Source organism: Danio rerio, chromosome 13 (genome assembly GCF_052040795.2).
Source record: "Danio rerio strain M-AB ecotype USA chromosome 13, GRCz13ab, whole genome shotgun sequence".
In the NCBI taxonomy this organism is placed as follows: domain Eukaryota; kingdom Metazoa; phylum Chordata; class Actinopteri; order Cypriniformes; family Danionidae; genus Danio; species Danio rerio.
In genome coordinates, this window is record NC_141033.1 from 31,376,434 (window position 1) to 31,400,000 (window position 23,567).

Below are 23,567 nucleotides of genomic sequence, written 5' to 3' on the forward strand. Positions count from 1 at the left end.
TTATACCTTAGTTTAGTGAAACAAGCACATAATTTCGTGTATGGGTGTATCCCAGTTCTGGCTTATGGCTGGAAGGGCATCCGTTGCATAAAACATATGCCGTAGTAGTTGGTGGTTCATTCCGCTGTGGTGACCCCTGATAAATAAGGGACTAAGCTAAAAAGAAAATGAATGAATGAAGCACATCATTGATTTGAGGTAAAAAGCTAAAATTGTCAAATGTAAGATAAAAAACTAGCAAGAAAAAAAAAATAGAATTTGCGAGATTGCATCATATCCAAACTTGAATGACTTTCAAGAGCAAATATTTTTCCAGAAATGTCTCAAACAGGTTTGGAAAAACTTTAAGGTGAGTACACTGTAAAAAATCCTGGTTGCCTCAATTTTTTAGGCAAATCAATAACCAAGGTAATAATGTTCTAACTTATGTTTTTAGTATATTGTAACTTATAAAATTATGCTGCCATAGATATTTGATCTTATAATTTTTTTACAGTGTACATCAGGGGTGTTCAACCCTGTTCCTGGAGATCTACTTTCCTGCAGATTTCAGTTGCTACCCATTTCAACCACACCTGCCTGTAATTATCAAGTGCTGTTCAGGTCCTAATTAAATTGTTTCAGGTGTATTTGATCAGGGTTCAAGCTGAACTTTGCAGGAAGGTAGATCTCCAGGAACAGGGTTGAGCAGCTTATTAAAATGTATTACATGATTATTAGAATTTTGCTGAAATAATTTTTAAGGTGCCATGAATTGTCTATTACAAACATTCATATACTGTAAATCTTGAAACTGGAAGCCACAGATTGGATCAAACTCTGACACTTTCTTGATTATATCTCATCTCATAGTGTTTCACAATCAAAGCAAATCACAGGACTTTTTCTTTGAAGATCTTTCTATGTACTTGCTTGGCTAGGGATATTTTCCATTAATCTCTGACTCATTCCTGTGGAAAACTTGACTGAATGGACAATTGGCAGGCCCACAAAAGAGCCTCAACTCTTGCCAACGTAAGGTGGTAGAGTCTAGAAACACTCCAATGACTTTCAAAATGCTTTTATCAAAGGTTTATTTTCAGACATTTATATTTTATTTTATATGATTTTAATATTAAATATGAACTGTTTTATGGATTCTGTCTTTTTCAGTGTAATGGAGCAATACTTAATCAAAACTATTTAGAGCTATGACAGGAATTTGGTAGAAATTTCCAGGTAATTTCATTACTATTAAAGTAATTTTATTAGTAAATGTATCGGTAACACTTTACAATAAGGTTCATTAGTTAATGCATTTACTAACATGAACTAATCATGAACAACACATGTACAGCATTTATTAATCATAATTGAACATTTACTAATTCATTATTAACATCCAAGTCCATGGTTGTTAACATTAGTTAATGCACCATGAGTTAACAAACTAACAATGAGCTACTGTATTTTCATTAATTAACGTTAACTAACATGAACAAATACAGTTGTAAATGTATTGTTCATTGTTTGTTCATGTTAGTACATGCATTAATTAACTAATAAACCTTATTGTAAAGTGTGACCAATTTATCACAAAATACTTTATAAGATGCATCACTTATTACTGGACTTATTAGGCAACGCAAGTTTATCTATACAATATAGCACATTTCATACACAATGGTAATTTAAATTGTTTTACGAGTATAGGGAAATAATAATTTCTATACCTGTATGTATGTATGTGTGTGTGTATAGTGAGCAGGTGAGCTTGGGTGATATGAAGAATGAGACTGTGGCACTGGGTGGCACTGCCAACCCTCTGCTGGCAGGCCTAGAGCATTACATGGAGGCCAGTTCACCAGTAGTGGGCCTCATGAAGAGGTAACAGAGGAATAATGAAAATGGAGATAGAGAGATACTAGTCTGTTATGGCATAAGAGACAGACATAGATAATTTACAAAAAGTTTAATCATGGATATATTTTATGTGAGATCTCTTTAGCTCCATTTTGTGTTTTGGGTGTGATTTTTGAAGTGTGCAGTGTAAATGTTTTGTACTAATATGTACAAAACTTGTAAACTTTTTAAAGCTTTTTAGTTGCATTTCAGCTACACTTGAAATATATTGTCCAGTATAAAATTATTATTTTTTTTGGCAAATTATAAATAAAACAGCATGCATTTTATAAATCTAGATTACAAATATTATTTTTTATATTTTTATTAATGGTTTAAAGTATTAACTTAACTTTATACAATGAAAAATAAATAAAACCAAATCATATCTTTCTCCAGAAACATAAATTCATGCTATATACATTTTCTTTCTAACTTGAACAGAGTTTGTGCAACATTTTTGTTTGTATAATTTTATCAGTGAATTTAACTGTCAATTAAAAAAAGCATTTACATTTTTCTCAATCCTTATAGAAAAACTACATGATCTTTGCATGAGTTTCATATGTGCAATCGTGTTAAAAATCCCACATGAAATATGCTAAATAAATGTGAAATAACCTTTTTTGAGTGAAACCCATATGCTCACATCTAAACAAATGTGGATACTTGTGAAAACATCTGATCCCTTTACCATAAAAATGTTCTAAACCACAGTTTAATGTGTGAGCACATGTTTCACATATGATTTTAAAATGCACACGTGGTTTTTCAGTAAGGGTTAATATTTTGGGAATGTATTTCTATGTAGTTTACAAGGAGAAACAATGCTTCAATGATAAATACAAAGCACAACGCAGAAACATATTCTCTTTTACATATACTTATATGTAAAATATATAGCAGAACAACTTCTTCACAAGTAAAAAATATATTTACACAAGCTGTGATAGCTGCGATGGTGGTCTGTTTGGCTTCATCGAGTTCATCGAGTTGGTTTGCTGTGAACTAAACTAGCACTTGGTTGGTTTTTGTTTGGGAGGCTGGAAGTGCTTTTAACATCCTTGCATGAGAAGAAAGATATTGGTTTACCACAAGATATTAATGTGCAGCGTGAGAGATGTCCTCCTTAACTGGAAGCCATGCTTGAATGTGGTTTGTGTGTATGTTTTGTGTCAGTGTTCAGTTTTTTTCGTGTTGAGAGAGTTATCAACACATTATCGCATCTGGTTGCAATTGCATAGGCTTGTGCTGACACAGACAGATGCAATCTCCATTCATAGTTGACATGTTTTAAGGGCATATCTAAGGTTAGCTTCTCTCAAGTATGGCTCGTCATGTCAAACTAAACTCAGTGTGTTTATGCTATTTATGTTGTTAATATTATTATATACCATCTGCGAGGACAGAGGATTGTGGGTATTGAAACACAGTAGGGAGTGGCTGCAGTTCTGTTACTCATGCACACACACTGTATGCCAAAAGGCCTCTGGTTTTTAGTACATGCAAGCATAATTGCTGTATCTTAAACTGCAACACAGCTGTCTGATGTTCCAGTTATGCCAGAGAAGGGTTATAAAACAAATGGGAGTGGCAGCTTCCAGTCATAATCATTTACTAAAAAAAAATAAAAAGGCTGCGTGGTTGAGCCTGTTGTCATTTTTATCAGCTAGCTGGCAGATCACATGATCGCTGTGGTCCAATCAGGAAACACATGAGTCTTTGCTCTTTCATTTATTTCCATTTGAGGTGAAGGTGATTGATAGATTTTTAGTCTAAAATGACAGGCAAGAAAAGGAGTTAGCTAAGCTGTCTCTGTTCTAGTAATTCCCCTGGAGGCATGCTAAGGTGAGAGAGGCAGTGTGTGGAAAGCATGGTTGTCATATTAGATCAACTGTAGCTACTTTATTGCAACAGTATAGCCACTGACTATGTTTCAGCTTCTAAAACGTATTAAACAGAGTCACTATCTATGATTCACCAGGCTGTTTAATGTGTGCTCTAATAGGGTTGTTAGAAGCATTTTGGCTAGTGCTTATCTGTTATACGTACAGTTGACGTCAGAATTATTAACCCCCCTGAATTATTAGTCCCCTTATTTTTTTTCCCAATTTCTGTTTAACGGAGAGAAGATTTTTTTTTCAACACATTTCTAAACATAATAGTTTTAAAACTCATTTCTAAAAACTTATTTATTTAATCTTTTCCATGATAACAGTGAATAATATTTTACTAGATATTTTTCAAGACACTTCTATACAGCTTATAAAGTGACATTTAAAGGCTTAACTAGGTTAATTGGGTTAATTAGGCAAGTTATTGTAGAATGATGGTTTGTTCTGTAGATAATTGAAAAATATATAGCTTAAATTAGCTAATAATATTGACCTTAACATGCTTTAAAAAAAACAAAACTGCTTTTATTCTAGCAGAAATAAAACAAATAAGAATTTCTCCAGAAGAGAAAAATGTTATCAGACATACTGTACTGTGAATTTTTTTTGCTCTGTTAACATTATTTGGGAAATATTTAAAAAAGAAAAAAAAAAATCAAAGGGGGTTTAATAATTCTGATTTCAACTGTATATGCATTAACCTTGTTCTTAAATGTAGCATGACTTCAGGCTATGACATTCTTGGCTTTCTCTTGGCAAATGTTCTCATTTTAGCTTTTTAAAATTACAATAATTTTTCAGCATCTTGTTATAATCTCTTAGAAAATTGCATGTTACTTTTCTCTTCTGATGAAAACAAAATATGCTTTCAAGCGTTTGTATTTTTTTATTTTTTTTGTACAGTGGAAGTCAATGACTTCTTTTACCAACACTAATTAAAATGCCATCATTTGTGTTCAACAGAAAAAGAAACATATTAAGGTTTAGAACCACTTGATGGTCAGCTTATTGTGAGTATATAAAATAATTCTGAAGATTTTAAACTATGCACAATATTTACTAGTCCTCAAGTGCACGTCATGATTTTGCCAAGTACGATGCGATTCTGGGTTAACATCTATGTTGATCCTGGAACATCATTTAAATGTAATCCATACCTATTCCCTACTCTTAAACCCAACCATAACTGTAAATTAATCCCAAATCAGAGGGAAATAATAGTTGGATACCACTCATGTAGAAGTGCATAAATCTAACCGTAAGTCTAAACCTAACATAAACGATAAAAGTATCTCATAATTCTGATTGGCTGGAAATGGTTTTTTTCAGGATCATCATAAATGTTGATACAAGAACATGTCCTACTTGGTGAAATCAGGTTAGGGGCTGTTAAGTAGTTCCAAACCTTTATTTATCCTGTTTCTTTATCCTGTTGAATACAAAAAAAGATATTGGGAAGAAAGCTGTAAATCACTGTAAAACTGCTGACATACATAGTAGGGAAAAAAAGACTATGAAAGACATTTTCTGGTTTTCAGCTTTCTTCAAAAATAGTTTATTTTGTGTTTAGCTGAAGAAAATAAACTGAACACGATGAATGGACAAATGATGACAGAATTTTTCAGTTTAAGGTAAACTATAGCTTTAATTCAATGAATTAATGCACTACATTTTGTTATGTTTGAAAGAAAACAAAATTTTATCATACTCAGCTTGGAAATAAAATATTAATTCAAGGTATGATTGGTAAAAAAAGTCTCATGCAATTTAGCTTGGCTGCATGGTGGTGCAGTGTGTAGCACAATCGCCTCACAACAAGAAGGTCGCTGGTTCAAGCCCCAGCTGGGTTAGTTGACATTTCTGTGTGGAGTTTGCATGTTCTCCTCAGTTTTGTGTAGGTTTCCTCCGGGTGCTCAGGTTTCTCCCAAAAGTCCAAAAACATGTGGTATAGGTGAATTGGGTAAATGTCTGTAGTATATGTCTGTAAATTAGTGTGTATGGATGTTTCCCAATGATGGGTTATAGCTGGAAGAGCTTCCGTAAAACATATGCTGGATAAGTTGGCGGTTTATTCCACTGTGGCGACCCTTAGATAAAAAAGGGACTAAAACAAAATGAATGAATGTATGAGTTTAGATTTCCCTTTTATCACGTTTACAAAATATTCATTAGGAAATGTTGTGCGTGTTTGGTTTCTTCTGCTTTCAAAGCACTTAGTTTGTTGTGTGCATGGCTTCTCATCCTGTCTCTGGCATGAGTTGGACTGGATTGCTTTGGTTTGGTGTGGAATGAACAACTGAAAGTTTCTCAGAGGAAATTAATTATAATATCTCTTTTTTGATGATCGGTGATAGCTGCGATGGTGACCAAGTTTCTACTGAATCTGCATCACTGACCCAGGTTCACTTGCCTAGTACACCTCAGCAAGATGTTCCGTCTCTCAATCCTTTAGTCCGAGTAGATTATGAACTCCAGGAAGCCTTTAAGGAATGTGAAGATGAAATGGCAGCTCTTGGCAAATCCTCCATTATTGACACATGGACTGCAGGTGATCTGAACAAGTGTTTTCCCTTAGTCCTGCCCGGAAGGGATGAGAAAACTGAACAAACTAAAATGTCTGAAGTAAAAGAGGATTCATTTGATTCATCTTCACATAAACTTGCTGAATTTCATCAAGGTTGCCATGGAAATGATGGAGCACACACAAATGACTCAACAGCAGGTGAAGAGGGGGTGTTTAGCTTCAGAGATTATGTTTTAGGAAAGGATCTAGGAAATATGTGTACAGCTGAATCTAAGGATGTCAGAAACATCAAGAATATAACAGAAAACCCAAGAGAAGAATCTAGCCAGCTGTCAGAGGCAGAACAGCAAACAAAGTCAATTATTGAGCCAAAAATAGACACAGCTGAGAGCATAGCTGTTCAACAAACAACACATAGCACATGGACAGGTACACAAACAGCATCAGAGAAGGATGTAGCAAAGGAAGCACTTACCCCAGATCAATCAATACAAGATGCCTGCAATTCGAAATGCTCTCTGGATGATGTTGTAGGACTCAGTGAAACAGTGGCTATTAAAGAGGCAAATCTTGTGAACAAATATGTCATCAATTCTGCAACAGCTACACAGATGATTGAAAATGCAGAGATGCATAGTCAGATGATTAGTGATTTACTGCCATGTCCGTCCACGCATATGGATAAACATGCTGGTGACACGTGGGATTCAGAAGCTAAAATAAGTGTACAACCAAACATACAGAAACAGGTGGAGTCAGGGACACGGCAACAGATAAGTGAAGAGATAAAAACAAAGACAAATGTAGGATCAAGCCTTGAGAATCAAAAACAGGAATTACAACTTCCAGAACAGCTGTGTCGTGAGGATAAACAATTGATGTGGTCCCCACCATCAGTACTCGAGGTTCACCAAGCTCATCTTACTCTGGCTGATAATCTTTCAGCCAAAATACTACACCCTCTGCAGGGGCTTCAGCAACATGATGACCAGGATCAGACAGATGGACCCTACAAATCAATATCAGTAGTTGAAACCATATACCACTGTACCACCGGGGAAGTCAAACATGAGAAAAATGTGTCTGATGCATCTGCTGTTGTGATTGATTTCTGCAAAGCTAAAACAGACTCTGAATATGAGCCCAAAGGGAGATGTGACTTAGAGAAACAGCCACCGGAACAGGAGAATGGACCTCTTTTAGGCGGTGGAGCTGGCACACACGCACCAGTGTGGGGGAATTCACACTCTCCAAGCCGAGCTCGTACAGAAGAGGAGGAGGAGGAAGAGAGTGCCCTTGAACGGGCTTCAGCAGAGTCCGCTGCCTCCACATTGCTACAAACAACACCCACAATGCCAGAAATGATAGAAAGTGAGGGAGAGAAGAAGAGAGATGATGCATTTCAAAGTGCCGCAATAATAGTACAAGCAGCAGAGAGAGAATCGGCAGTGCTGGACACGGATGAGTCTCCAAGCTCAGAGGGAACGCTGAGTGAAATTACTGCTGAAGAGGGGCAAGAATGCACCTTATTAATTTTTCCGAAGATTAAATGCTCACCTGTTCAGATAGAGGAGACGACAGAGGAGAGCTGTGGCAATAAAATAGCCCCAAAGAAGTCGACGGAGAACGAGAAAAAGGGAGGGGGTCTGCCGACTGCACTCTTTCTAGCCGGAGACAAGGATACAGGCACGGTTAGCACAGAAGATAAAGCAGCGGTCACCTGTTCCTCTCCAGGCATCCTTGGGACATGTGACTGGAAGGTGGAGAGTTCCCTATCAAAAGAGAAAAAAGGAGAGAGTGAAAAGGAGGAGAAAGAGACAAGCGAAGGCGGAGCAGAGAACGCAGCACATGCCGGCAGGGTGTCACAGACAGAGACAGTGAAAGAGACGTGTCCATCCCATCGCATCACAGCATCACAAACGGCACCAGAAGACAGGAGTGACTTCATCCATCCTGTCACAACAGGCACAGCCCTGTTTCCTCTGACCATCAATCGAATAAACGACTGCGACTCCATCAGCCCACCCCCTCCTCTTTCCCTCATAAACTCTACAGAGGCTGAAGCGCAGAGAGAGGACAAGGCTAATCAGAATTCGAGCCCAAGTGCATCAGGAGCAGAACTGCCAGGCAGTGATTTATTACTTCCACCAGCAAATTCTTCAAAAAGCGAAAGCCTTGCTGTGCAAGCCAACAATCAACAGGTACAGAGTGCTTTACAAACTAAATCCGCAAACTGTGACACATCCATCAAGACTGAGTCACAGCAACAAAAACAAGAAACAATTCTTACAAGAGAAGACACATCTCAATCAACTAATCTGCAAGAGAACATGAGGGATATCACTGGATGTTGTACTAAAATGGAAGGGCATTTGCCTTCGAAAGGTTTGCAGAGCTCTTTTAAGGACCAAAAGGATGCTGCATTGACATGCCAAATGACTGAGTGTGCTTCTCTGCCCCCACTCATGGTATTTGAAAGTTTGCGTCATCCAGTAAAAGAGGCTAGCTTCAACTTTGTAGGTTTTCTCAGCATCAGCAAAGCAGAACTTCCATCTCAGACAGAACCAGAGGTGGCTCAAAGAACTACTGTACTGGATGCAATAGCAGAGGAGGAATCCAGTGTGAAAAATGAAACATCTCAGGAAGAATGTAAAGGGGAAGAAAATTGTCAACAAATAGCAAAAGTGGAACAAGAGGAAATAAAGAGTGAAAAGCCGAAGAACTGCACAGAAACAACATCTCAGGAGCAGGGTGAGGCTACTGTAAATCCTGAAGAAAATGTTTATGTAAATATGGGTGGTTGTGAAGAAAGTGGAAAAGTGACAGATGAAACTCCTGATGCCAGCAAGAGTAATCCTGTTAAATTTTCATCACTGTCAACTGCAGATGAGACCGCCGGTGTTACAGAAACAAAGGATGTGGGTAATGAAACTCGAGAGGAAATTAAAGCAATTAAAGAGGAGGAAGAATATAAAGAAGCTTTGAATACAACTCAAATCAGTCACAATGAGTCAGCATCCTCTGAAAAGAATAGTGTTTTATTACAGGATGTTTCAGAACAAGAGGGTCATAATTGCAGCCTTGCTGTAGATCTTGTGCATGCTGACAATGCTGTCTCTGCAAAAGTTGAACAGATAAACCAAATTGAAGAGACAGATGAAACAAAGGGATATGGATTACCCGAAGCAGGTGGTATAGAAACCAAATTTCCCAATAATTCAAAGAATCTTGTGAATGACAGTCAAGGAAAGCAGTCAAAATACACATGTGAAGAGGGGTCAGAGGTAAAAACCAGCTTATTGCCTCAAACCGCAGTCCTAGACGCAGACAGCACTTATCAAGACAAGAATTTTACCACCGAACAGCCCACTGAAACCTCAGAGATGCCACTTTTGCCAAAAGTAGATACGTATGCAGATGTTGAGCCATGTCAGACTGAATCACAGTTCAGTGCTGAAATGATGAAAAGTGATGGAATGGATGCTGAGGATGAAGCAGTCCCCTCTCTTACTGCAGTGGAGATTACAGTGCCAGCACAAAGGGATCTTTCCTCATCAACCACACAAAGCACTAACAGTGTTGCCAGGGATGTGTCTGTCATTGTACTAAAGGCTCCAGGCCCAATGCTGAGTCACTGTGAGTCTATTAGTGATTGTGATATTGCTGTAGCAGAAACTAGAGAGCATTGCAGTGTAAAATGCGTTTGTGAGTCTGACCCAGAGATTGTAAAGAATATTGCAGACAAAACTAATCTAGATGCTAACGAAGACATGTTAAGCAAACAAAATGCCAATCACCCGCCATACACTGTTGGTGCCTCTGCACAGGAAACTGCAGCATCATCTGGATCCCTTCTTCTCACAACTGACAGACCAGAACAGGCAGGTGGTTCTCTGCTAATGTCAAAGAAACCAGATATTGTTGGAAATACGAAGATGAAAGAGAATGAAGAATTTAACGACACTGTGCAATTGAAGATTGTTAGAGAAGAGAAGAGAAAAGCAAATGCAAATTCTAAACTTGAGGATAATTCATGCAAAGCCCCTACAAGTGTTATATCAGATGATGAAGTTGTTAATAAAGACACATCTGAAGGTAGGCAAGTAAAGAGAGAGGAGCACAACAACAACTGTGCAAAAGATACTCAAGAAAAAGCCAGCTCAAAACAAGAAGAAAGTATCTCTCAAGAAGACGGAAATGAACAGAAAAATATGGAGCAGGACAGATGGAAGGAACAAGAGGAAATGGCTTTTAGAGAGCTGAAAGACAGCAGAGAAAAAACAAATACTTCTGAAGTACCCTGTGCTGATAAAATGCTTCATTCCCAAATTACACTGATAAAACAACAAACTCCTAAAGATGACATCATATGTGATTCTCTCCTGATGCCTTTAGAGGACAAACTTGGAACACGTATGTCTGAAGAACCTGTCCAACGTGTGTCTGTAGACAATGTAAAAATAAAGACAAATTTATCTGAAGCATTCAGGCAGGGAATGAGTGAAGAAAAAAACAAGGAATGTGTGCAAGAACATGAGAATTCCATCACAGAAAATGACAGTAAAGAATGCACAAATAATTCTCAAAAACAAGATGAGAGTGTAAAAGAAAATATGGATCAAACTCGAGGAGAGAACCAGACATTAATGAAGCTCTTCGAAATACCAGAAGAAAATCTAATAAATGAAACTATTCCAAAAGGAAAATTTCTGTCCAGTTCTGTGCCTGATTCTGGTGTAATCTTCAAAGGCACTATAGAAAAGACTGTGGATCACAGTGGGCCACCAACTGAAAAATCTCTTCCAGTCATTGATCAGACTTCGGTGGCTTTGAGACAGTCAGATTTGGCATTTCCACAGTCCCAAGAGCTCCAGCAGCAACAAATGTTTATCAGTGCCCCAGAAGCAGTGTTAAGTCTGGGTAAAAGCTGTGCATTAAAAAATGCTGAGACCAATAATCATGCAGATGCTGATGCAAGTGAAAAACAGGAGAAAGTGACTGTGTATTGTAGTGCAGAGGCCAAAAGTTCCCCAGACAGCACATCAGAGAGTGCTGAACTAGTGGAGGGCCATCACAGAGATTTTAATGTTGACAGTATTTGTCCACAGAATGAAGATCTTAGTATACCAACAAAAGAACTAAGAGGTGAGAAATCTCATGTTTGTGGTGAGAGCACTTTAAGTGAAACCCAAACACAACCAGCTCCTAACTTGCCTGTGAATGCAGTGTCAGGATCTGAAACTTCCGAATTCAAAAGAGTTATAAAGGCTCTCGAGGTTAAACAGTTTGTCATCTCAGCATCACAGGAAAGTGTGAATAAACATGCAGACTGTTCCAATTCACAGGTCAGTGCGGATGAGTATGGAAATGTGTGGAACAAAACCCTTGCGACTAAGAAAGGAGCAGAACTTCCTGTAAGTCACTCAAGTGGGCTCTCTGCAAGTCCCAGCGTCTTACACTATGAAGAAGGAATTAAAACAGACGAGCATTATTTAGACTTTGTTACCCCTGGAGACACTGGAAACACTGAGATCAGACCTGATTCAGTGAGTGAAGTTGCACAGATGTCTGCTGCAGAACCTTCCCAGCTTCAGCAGGAGAAAGAGTTAATTTTTCAGCCTTCTGATGCTCAGTGTTCCAGTGACACAGCCCGTTTTTCTGCCACTGCTCTCGAGGAAAGTATTAAAGAAGAAAAAGAGATAAGTGTGGACCAGGCCTCTAAAGATGCATTAAAACCCAATGCTCCTAATTCCACTCCCGAATCCGAGACAGCTGCCTGGAGGATGGAGCAGCTTAATAAGCATTTGTCAGAGCAATTCCCAGACGGCACCCAAAACACAGAGAAACAGCATACACTGTGTTCTGAAAAGCAGCTCACGCAGCTACAACATGCAGTAACTTGTTCAGGCACTGAAAACCAAATTGGTACTATGAAAGCAGAAGACACCTTTTCAAATGACAGACAAGAACCACAAGGAATTCAAGAAGAGACAAGTAAACAGATAAATGAGACCGCTGAAAAATGTCACATGGAACTCTCCAAAGGGACTGGACCTAATTTGTCAGAGAATGTAGGGAAAGAAAGCATGTCCAAAGAAAACCAAAGCAAGGTAGAGGCGCACTCTTTATCTGCCTCAGAGGAATCAATAGTCTGTAATGTTGACCAGCCAATAGAAATAGCAACTGATGGGGTTTTGATTGAAATGGACCAAGTTGTGTCATTGTTATGCCCTGAGACTGCTTCCTGCGTAGTGACTTATCCCCAGGATTGCCTTCAACCTCCTTTCACAGTCAATCAACAGTCAATTGAGCAGCATAAAAGCTCCTCAGATACACTTAAAAGTGGCAGTGAGGAACACCCTGAAATAGCAAATAGCTCTCCTGCAAATGCAAAAGCAATACAGAAAGATGACAGTGAAGCTAGTGAAGAAAAAGTCAACATGGTGTCACAAGCTGCAGATGATGGGTTACTGGGTTCAGGCCCAGGAGCAGTGCAGGTTAAAGACAGTACAGACACCCAGACAGACAGTACAGACAGTGCAAACTTTGTGCCTGAGAGGTCAAATAAAGTCAACTCTTCTGAAGGGTCTGATTGGCTCAGAGTTCTAAAGGAGGCAGCCTCCATGTCTCAGGTCATTCCAGAGCACAAAGACGAGACTACATGTGGATCTACAGACAACAGGTACTTTTCATACGGATGTGTTGTATTTTTTTTTAATGAAAGTGATTGAGGGAAACTGTAGAGGCTTTCACTGATACACACAGATGCATATTGAATTCACATTTACTTAGAACAGTTTCTCACTAAACCTGGACTGTATGAATGTAGGTGTGTGTGTAAAAAACCTTGAATGTAGGTGTGTGTGTAAAAAAGTATATTATATGCTCAAATGTCATTTTGAGTTAAAATGGAGCCAAGTACAAGTAAGACAGCCCATTATCTCCTGAGAGTGACCTCAACAGTGACATCAACTCGTGCCCTTTGGGCCAAGAAAGAATCCTTTCATACCCACTCACAAACACACACTGGGCTTCTTATGTTTGAGGGCACCACATACACTTACATGAATACCAGCTATATGGCATTTGCACTGAAACAGACAGTAAGCATAATTTGTTCATCTGCTTTTTCTATTTATTTGTCTTTCCAGACCATTTGAGAGCTTCGGTTCGCCTCAGGCAGAGCTAGAATTCCGAACCCCAACAGGGGAGTTTTTACCCCCTGCTCCTGAGGAGAGTTTCCCCCCTGGTCCTGAGGAGACTTTCCCCCCAGCTCCTGAGGATAGTTTCCCCCCTGGTCCTGTGGAGAGTTTCCCCCTTGCTTCTGAGGACACTTTCCCTCCTGCTCCAGAGGACAACTTTCCACCTCCACCTGAAGAGAGTTTTCCACCTGTACCTGAGGAGATTTTTCCCCCTGCACCTGAGGAGAGTTTTCCCCTTGTAACTGAGCAACCAGAAGAAGCATCAGACTGCAGGTGAGTCCTAAATAGTCTACGTTTAGATGTTTTGATTTAAATGAATAAACTGTACAAAAGCACGAACATCTCTCTAAATTGGGTGCTCAGCCAAAACCGCAAAAAGTGCAAATAAATGTCAATCAAAGGCGGCAACACCAAGGCTCCAAAAATACAAATTTATTAAATTAAAAATGTTGACACAGAGCGTGTAACGTTTCGAGCCACTCGGCTCTTCATCAGACAAAGGTTGCCGCCTTTGATTTACATTTATTTGATTTAAATGAATGAAATGATAAATGATTTATCATATTCTTGATTTTCTGCTATTAACAACAAATAAATTATTTGTGAATTTTGACTGTTTTTAACTATATTAAATGCAATAATAGCAATAACAATCTGTTATAGCCAATATAAATATACAATTATCATGAAACAGTTGGGGGCATCTGTTTTTTATGTTTTTTTTTATGTTTGCCTAGATATATTTGAAACTGTCTAATGGATTTTATCTGTTTTTTTTCACCCTAAATTGCCATATCATTGGGTGGGTCTTGAAATGCCTGTTTGGTGTATTGTAAAACACAGGTTTATTTTTGTTATGCATTGCAATGCACACTTGGTGCCATTTAGGGTTCTTTTTTAGATTAGTTTTTGCTTTCTCATTTTGCCATTACTTCCCACTCCCCCTCTTTAGTCTATATCTGCTCTATTGCAGCAGCCACAACATATGAAAGTTGAACACTTGGTGCTTGTCAGTCAGAGGTTTTAGCCTAGCACCTCATTTAGAGCGACATGCCAGAGCCAGAGGGAAACAAAGATTAAAGCAAAGAGAGAGTAGTGCACAAAGTGATAAGGAGTGAGATTTAGAGGACAGAAGAAAGGGAAACTTTCTCTCTATGTATTTGCCCTGTAATCCTTGAGCACCACACATTTTGTGTCTCTCCACAGATGTGGACTAAAGGAATTTCGCCTGTATCTGTCAGTATGTGTGTGTGCATGCACGTGTCTTGCTTAAGCATGCATATGTGTTTGCTATTTGCACCAACGCCCTCACATGAGGTCATACCAAGAGGTCTGTCAGTCTGGAACAAAAGCCATAGTTCAGGGCAGCTCTGGTTGGGAATATTACAGTGAGTGAAGATAGATAGATAGATAGACAGATAGACAGATAGATAGATAGATAGATAGATAGATATCAGTGGCTTGCATAAAAGAATAGTAACACTTTACTCTGGGTACAAATGTCGGGTGAGTTTTATACCTTTGCTATTTAACATGATGTTTTTCTCTTTTGATTTGACTAATTGTGTAAGTTGCTGGAAAATATAACCTTGTGGCTGTTTGGAGATGGTTTGTTAATTACAGATGGTTTGTGATGATGTCACTGCACGGATGGGGGTGGGACAGTAGGAGGACAGAGAGAGAAAAAGGGAAGTGTGTTGTAAATTCTATCTCTCTGTCTTTCAAAATTTGTCAGGTTGCTCATGTTTTGTTTGTTTTGACAGCATCAGCCGCTTGATGATAATGATTTGCTCTGTGCTGACAGAAGGTTAAATTATGTTTTTGTAAGGAATGAAGTAGATTACAGGACTTTATAGGTGCAGTTAAGATACTTTTGCTCATGGTGTAGTAAACATCTGTAAACGCCTTTTGTCTTTGTGCTAAATCTGCTTTAATGTAAATGCTGTAATAGGGTTCGTGGCAGCATGTGAGCTTATTTAATTTTGGAATGTCTAGAGATGGTATTTTGAATAATTTGGCTTCTGAGGGTTTGTACATAAATTAATTACAGTGCACAGTAAAGCCGGAAAGTTAGTCAGATGTTTTAGGTTAACTACCAACTTTCCACCACTGTAAGCTGAAATGATCTTGTTAAGACAACCATATGATTTTAATAAAATACTGAGTAGCCACTATTTCACTAAAACTTTTATGTTACCCATTAAAGGAGCCAGACAACTTGTTTATTTTTTGGTAGTCCCGCCTTTAAAATTAGGATGACCTCTCAACGTAAACTGATGTAAATGAAAAAGGTAGCACTGTGACATATGTTAGCTTTTTAATTTACACAAGTTTATGTGAAAACGAGAGCTGAGAGCTCATGCTAGTTTTTCTAGTGGCTACCTCAGTGTTACCAATAGTGGGTTACATATGACAGCTTTCGACTGTTGACACGTTTAATGGTCAGCATAATCTTAAATCCTTGAAAGGTTAACATTTTTTTTATAAAAACAAAAAAAAAAAAAACATGAACATTTACAGTTGAAGTCAGAATTAGTATCCCCCCTTTGAATTTTTTCTTCTTCTTTAAATATTTCCCAAATTATGTTAAACAAAGAAAGGAAATTTTCACTGTATGTCTGATAATATTTTCTTCTGGAGAAAGTATTATTTGTTTTATTTCAGATAGAATAAAAGGAGTAAATTTTTTAACAAGCATTTTTAGGTTAAAATTATTAGCACCTTTAAGCTGTATTTTTAAATATAGTCAACATAACAAACCATTATTATACAATAGCTTGCCTAATTACCCTAACCTGCCTAGTTAACCTAATTAACCTAGTTAAGCCTTAAAACTATTATGTTTAGAAATGCGTTGAAAAAATCTCTTCCCTAAACTGAATTTGGAGGAAAAAATAAACAGGGTGGCTAATACTTTGGGGGGTTTAATAAATCCGACTTCAACTGTATATATATGAATGTATTTATGAATATCATCTTTGCGTCAAGTTACAAAAAGCGAATTACCGCCTATGTGAGGTGTTTCTAATGCAGTGTCTATAGGGCTGAGAGTAATTTTGACTTTAACTTCTGGCTGCGGTTATCAGTCTCTCACATCTTTCTTCTTTTTCTGAAAGTCTTGATAACACCATGTTGGAGTTTTTCTTTTATTATTTCAGCAAATAGGATTGTAAAAGAAATATCTGTTGTAGTCTCCCATTCACTGAGCTCTAGGTTCACTCAGCCATGATGTCTTCTGCTACTGAGAAACCCGGAAATGTGAAAAGGGTCCATTGCCAAATTTCCCTCATTTATTTAGGTCACCAGAATGTGTAATTTCCACACTATTTATTTAGATTGCTAGTTCCACATTTCAGTGTTCAGCTTATTTTAAATCCATTGTAATTTTACAACTGCAGTGAATGAATGAAACTCTGTGGATGCTAAGGCTCCCAGGAGAGATAGCAAGAGAGAGAGAGGGAGAGAGACACAGGCTTGGAAACCTTGTTATGCATGACAAGAGCTAGGCAACAGTTACCATGGCAACAAATGTCAGCCATAGCAATTATTTTGAGTTAATGGAACAATTATTTTAGAGAGGCTTGAAAAGGAGCTCTTTTAACCATTTAACATTATAAAACTAGACAATTTGACTTAATGTGATTAATGAAGGAGAACAGTGTGACAACCCTGTACCCACGCTGTTCTTGTCTTATTATGACTTATAGAGTTCTTTCAGACAGTTTGATGTATATGCATATAAAGGACTGTGAAAAGGCTGTATGCTAACAGTAGTGACGTTGTTATTTTTAATGACTTGTAGCTCCCCCCTGCTGCCTTTATTTACTGCAGTCTGTTTGCTATTAAAAATCCTGTCTGGACCAATTCCTATGGATACAGCTGGTCTTTGGAGATTAGATTGTGTGTTTGTGCTCTTCGCATTAGAAATCTTGGTGTGTACATTGAAGTTGTGGTTTGTGGTTATGTTTAACATGCAGTCTCCCACTATCCGGCTGGAGCAAATGAAGAAAAGGATGGTAGTACTTTGATGCGTGCATAGGGCTGATTAGAGAGCAGTTCAGCTGACTATCTGCAACTGTTCCTTATAGGATAACAGTGCTATTTGCAGTTGTTTAGGCTGTGGTGGAGTGAGTTGTATTTTTAGTCTGTGACAGGAGGCACACCCCTCGATAGGAGCAGCTGAAGGACTGTCTGCTGCTATGTCTGTAGGGTCAGGTTTTGTCTGTGGTATTGCTCAGCTATTGCATTTTTTTTTGCCTGAGCACATTAGGGTGATTTGACAGGAGTCTTATAAGTACATGTGGTCCATTAGTGAATAAACTGATTGATTTATAATCCAGAGGAAAAAAACAATACACTACCATTCTTTTTTAAAATGTTTTTGATAGAGTTTCAGTGATTGCATAAGTTTCACTAAAATTACAGTAAAACAAGTAAACTTTCAGCAACCATTATTTCATTGTTTTTATTAAATGAAGCTGAAAAGAACTACCTATATTTGATTTTTTAAAATTTAATTTATGTTTATTTCTATAGCACTTTTACAATGTAGATTGTGTCAAACAGCTTAACATAGAAGTTCTAGTAAATTAAATTAGTGTCAGTCCAGTTTTCAGAGTTAAAGTTCAGTTTAGTTTAGTTCAGTTCAGTGTGGTTTAAATTTCATTGCTGAAAGTCCAAACACTCAAGAGCAAATCCATCGATGCACAGCTCCACAAGTCTCAAAGCAAGCAAGCCAGTGGCGACAGTGGCATAGAACAAACCAGATACCAGGCTCAGTTTTGGTCACAACAATTTCTCCTCTGGCCAAACTTCCTGTGCAGAGCTGCAGTTTAGGCGGCGGAGGCTGGAGAACACTGGACATCAATCGTGAAAAACTGCAGGTTTGACTAGGTGGGAGGGGGTCTTCACGTGCATCCAGCTTAATCATGAACAACTCAGTGCGCATGCGCTAGTTGAGCTGCACTATCGCGGCCTGATTATGTTTTAATCAAGGTTGATATGCATCAAATACATAACATCTGTGCCAAACATTTCAACTGACGAACATATTAACAATAATACAACCGTATTGCTGAATTAAATTTATGCAATGGCATGTTACAGCCCTAATGAGTATGATTATGTGAAACTCCATATAGATACATATTGCAATGGTTTATGGATACCTTGGATCGCATCAATGGTGCTGCATAATCTCCAGAGGCCTCGGGATGAGTATCCCCGGGTGGAAAAGAGAATAAAGAAAATAATTAGCGTAGCTGCTGTTCAAAGTGTATTTAAACAAGAGGTGCAGTTTATTTATAAACTAATTTAGAGAGGATCACAGCTGGCACCACATCAGCTCCGTATTTCGCACCAATCAGATGAACGCACTATAAAAAATTATACTGACGCACTATAAAAAAAACAGAGTTTTCCGCAGCAGTTATCTTTGTCTTGAAGAATCCCCCCTTCCACCCCTTTTCTGATTGGGTGGCACAGCAGCCCAGTGGTTAACACTGTTGCTCAATTAAAAAACTTGAAAATATCAAAATGTCTTTCTATTTATCTTTGAGGAACATTGTTTTAAATAGTTCAGTAATTGTCTTACGTATTTGTTGGCAAACTGGTAATCCTCTGTCCATTTTTGCTCTTAAAGAACTAGACCTTTCTTGAATGATGCTCTTGCACCAAATCATAGTTACAATCACCTGTTCACATGACCTGTTTCAAATCACATCATTAATTAACCAATTTACCTAATTACTTGCTCTAAATTGCCCCTGTCCCAACTTTTTGTTTGAATGTGTCGCAGGTCTGAATGACAGGAAAGGATGAATATTTACACATGAAATGAAGTTAGCCTTACAAACATGAAATATTTTGTGTTCATAGTGTCTGCAATGAAATACAAGTCAAAGTACATTTAGAAATTACTACTTTTTGTTTGCGTTTTCCATTTTGTCTCAACTTTTCCTGATTTGGGGTTGTATAAGAACTATTCATACCATTTTAAAACTGTAACCCTGATAAAGAAATGATTAATTTAATATATAAAATTCTATCTGCTCTGGAGATTTTGTAATCTTTTGAAATACCAAATGTGTAAAAAAGAGCATCAGATAGTGACAATATGTGCATCAAGAAGCAATTGTTTTCATTCTTACCTTTTATAGTCCAAAAAGTTCATTCAGGATACAAAAATATGGTACTGTAGCAGTTGGCAATGTTGCAGCCTTTATGTAAGCAAGTGTAAACATGCTGTGTTCATCTCATCAATGGCATTGACACTGCAAATAGGCAAAAAAAGGATCTTAACCCAGGGTAATTCTGGGTTCATTATGAGCAGTGTGAAAATTATACAACATAAGATTTAATTTCCCTAGGGTTTAAAACAATGTTTTTTTAGTGTGAATATGTGAAAAGCCCTACTATTTGTGTCGTGCAGGTCTCCTCTGTTAGAAGCTGCAGAGTGGAGTGAGCCTGTTCCCTCTCCCTCATCACTCCCACCACAGCACAGCTTTGCTCCTGCCCTCCCTGCACACCTTCTCCAGGACACACTCGAGTTCCCCACACCGCCCCCTACCCCTCCAGACAGGGCTCCCGCCGAGCCTCAGACCTTTCCTCCTGCTCCTGATCCCTCCGATCTACCCCAGATTTCCCCTGACTTCCCACTGCCTCCTCCAGTCCAACAGCTCCAGCACTCTGAGCCTTCAGCAAGGTAAGAAATGATAATTAACCATCATGCTAACCGTGTTATATAGTATATGTCTGTCTTTAGTTAGAGATTGTGAGGATGAAAGTTTAGAGATGTTGTTTACTTCTAATTGAGTGCTTTGTGGTTATTGTACAGTACTATTAGAGTTTAAAATAAATAGTTGAAGAACACAACTTGTTTTTGGGCATGAGGCTGCTTTCAGATGCGCTATAGTCTGTTTTTAATTATCACATCAATGAGAGTTTATGAATATCGATTAGATTTATTTTAATTGTTGACACAGCATCAATATTTTCACTTTGTATCTGGGATTTGGTGACTGTGCTGATAATAATAGCAGTGACGATCCCGAGGGATTTGTAGGACACAGGTTGTACAGTGTGTACAGTACTGTACTCCGGGTACATTAGTACACCTTGTGTTTCCCCAGTAAATTTAGGGAGAAATTCATTTGTCATAAAGAGTGAAGGCAACCGGCATTGTAAGCATCTTTAACACACTTTATGCACTCATTACAGAGCACCTAATATAACTTTGTGACATGCTGAAAATATTTAAATGTTATTTGATCAACTATCAAACCCTAAGCCATCGTTCAACAAATAATTCTAGACTTTTTCAGAGGACAATATTTTACCTAGTTCTAAATCACCTGTTCTCAAGATGATTTTACTGGCTAAACTAAAGCTTCATCTTGAAAAGTATGCTTATTAGACACGAGTTTCTACATGGTAGAATATTTTTTGAGTCCAAGGTCAGACTTCTTCTAAAATGACAGTGCTGGTTGTTTTCAGAACTCTAAAATATAGAAATACAATGTCATTTATTAAATAAAAAATCCATAAAATAAGATGATCACCAATGAATTTAAACAACATTTTTCCAATTTTTCTGTTTGTAACTCTCAAACTGCATGCATGGCAAAATATTGGAATAACTCCTGTCACTTTTCCAGGCCTAGAATTAACACGTTTAAAAAATACTAAATGTAAAGAATTTTCATGAAAAGCCTTATCATGTGAAGTGTAAGTTGAATAAAAGGTCAGTCAATCAAATAAAAAGGCAGGAATCAAATGTAACTAAATAATAATGTGAGTTTAGATTATATCATGGCTCCAATCAAAGTGTATTGTCATTCTTATTTATAAATAAGTCTTGAAAGTGTCCCTCTTGATCACGTGCTGAGATCGTGGCCTGGTCATTGAGAAATACTCATTTATGTCATTATTTCATTCTTGAATATGCACGAAAATCTCTCTGTTGCTTTCAGATAAGGTGTTGCCATAGTGCGTGACTCATTTCACATTGTGTACATTGTTGTAAAAGTTTCTATACCTCTCTGAGGCTGTACAGTGTTTGGAGAGAGAGCAGGATGACTCAGCCACGTTGACAAGAGATGAGCTCAGCTTGCATTCCTTCTATCAGACAGCAGAGGGCAAACGTGTGTGCATGTGCTTTGTTCTGCACTCCAGCTGAACTCTGCTGCCCACTGCAGCACACGGCTTGCAAACGCATTGAAACATGCATGAAGCTAGACATAACCTGTCCAATGAAATTTGCAAACTTTCAAAACTGTGGCTAAAGGCTAAAGGTACATTTTGGTATATTACCCATAAAAATGTGCATTTCTAATATGCATCCTTCAGAGATGTGTAAGGCACAAATATGTAGCTATCATCTACAATTGTTTAAATATACTGTTTGAGTAGATTTCATATACATATATAAATATGCACAAAAGATAAATCCATTATCCAGATCTTAAAATCTTAGATGTAAGAAGCAACATTTGCATAATGGGATTTGTTTTCACCCTCCAGCCAAATTAAATCTGATGTCCTGGGGCGCCAGCTTGATGCATCTTGACATAAAACTTCCATTAGGGCAATGAATCCCTTCCCCTCTCCAAACTACTACCAAGGGCATTCCTTCTTTATCCATTCCCTCATTCTCTCACATTTTATCTTTCTTGGAAGGTCATTTGTAGTATGTATGATGCTGCATTCACTAAATTTATGAGCTGTCAGTGTTTAAAAGCAGGACAAATGACACTATAAATGGGTTAATTTACTGTTTTTTTATCATGCAAATAAACCTGTTATCAATCTACATGTTAAATGTAGTTGCATTTGGTTAATTTTCAATCAAATATAAATATTCCCAATCTAAAAAGAAATAGCTGAATTTGCTTTATTTTCTTTACTTCTGTAGTTTTAGACTCTGTAAGTTTAACCTAGATACAGAAAGCCCATGTTATGAATCTTTTAAAAATCTGCCTTAGCAATATCTTTCAGTGGCTGCACTGCTTAAAAAATTAATTTCCAATTTCCTGTGTCTGAGCATAGGATGAAGTTGTCAGCACAGGCTGTTCCTCTTCTCATTGTTGTAAATGCCTTCTGTTGTGGAATACTTAGTCATTTAATGTCATTTAGACATATCATCTAGCTGTCTGACAAAAGTGACTAAGTTATTATTTATCACTCTTATTTTTAAAAATAGAGTGACAAACTAAATCTGCATAAAGATGCGGTCGAACACTGTGTTCCTATAATGGTCAAATTAGAGCAACATCACTGAATTTTTTAGAAGTAGTAAAGCCTATGTCCTTAAACTGCTGAGCTAAGTCATAACAGTTCTGCTTTGAGCAGACTAGTAGTCTGTAGGATTAAGACCATTGACCTTGACTGACCTAGAGACTGACATTGAATCTCAATTGTATAAACTTGTGCTATTCTCTCTGTACTGGTGCATTTTTTTGCTTTCTGTGGACATTAGTATGTTTGTAGTGCCATGGCGTGGTTTTGAATAGGCAAACAAATGGATCCTAATTTACTTTGCTGCCTGTACCATGATATTTTTATCTGGTGTTATGTCATTTCAAACTAAATCATGTAAAAAAAAATTGTTTGGATTTTGGAAAAAGTTTTTGCTACTGCAAACACACTCACATCTCGTTAAGATGCTTTTATAACTACTATTTTCTTACCTCTTACATTTACATTTACAATAGCCTACATTGCTGCCTTTCCCTGAAACAATGTCCGATGCCACTTGACAGTGTTGCTTTACAAATGCTGTGCTGTAGTTTAGCTTTTTTTTTGCCATTGTATTATATATTTTTCCTTTATCATTACGTGTAGCTTATAATAGTTAACCATAGTCCTTTATTCTTCTTCTTAGAAAAAAAAAAAAAAAAACTGGAACAGGTTTTCAAGTTCATGTTCTGGAGCACAAAAAGAGCTCCAGTTAACTTTAGGGCATGAAGATTTTTCCTTGCTCTGTGTCCAGTCCTCAGGCTCTGTAAGTGAATAGGCAGATCAGTGTGGAAATCTCTTTGTTCTGCTTTCTCATGAGTGAACAATAGA

The 23,567-nt window shown here is 37.7% G+C and overlaps 1 protein-coding gene across 11 annotated transcripts in view; it reads left to right on the forward strand.

Annotated features, from left to right (window-relative positions):
• Positions 1-23,567, forward strand: part of tacc2 (transforming, acidic coiled-coil containing protein 2) — a 99,623-nt gene that overhangs the window by 25,605 nt on the left and 50,451 nt on the right. For 6 of the 11 annotated variants that reach the window (XM_087279393.1, XM_087279404.1, XM_087279403.1 and 3 more), the window contains 4 exons: positions 1,741-1,866; positions 6,131-12,982; positions 13,452-13,775; positions 19,933-20,205. In XM_087279393.1, the coding sequence (XP_087135519.1) occupies positions 1,741-1,866; positions 6,131-12,982; positions 13,452-13,775; positions 19,933-20,205 (7,575 nt within the window). The remainder of the gene's footprint in view (positions 1-1,740; positions 1,867-6,130; positions 12,983-13,451; positions 13,776-19,932; positions 20,206-23,567) is intronic. The other 5 variants (XM_087279397.1, XM_087279399.1, XM_087279401.1 and 2 more) reach the window with 2 other exon arrangements.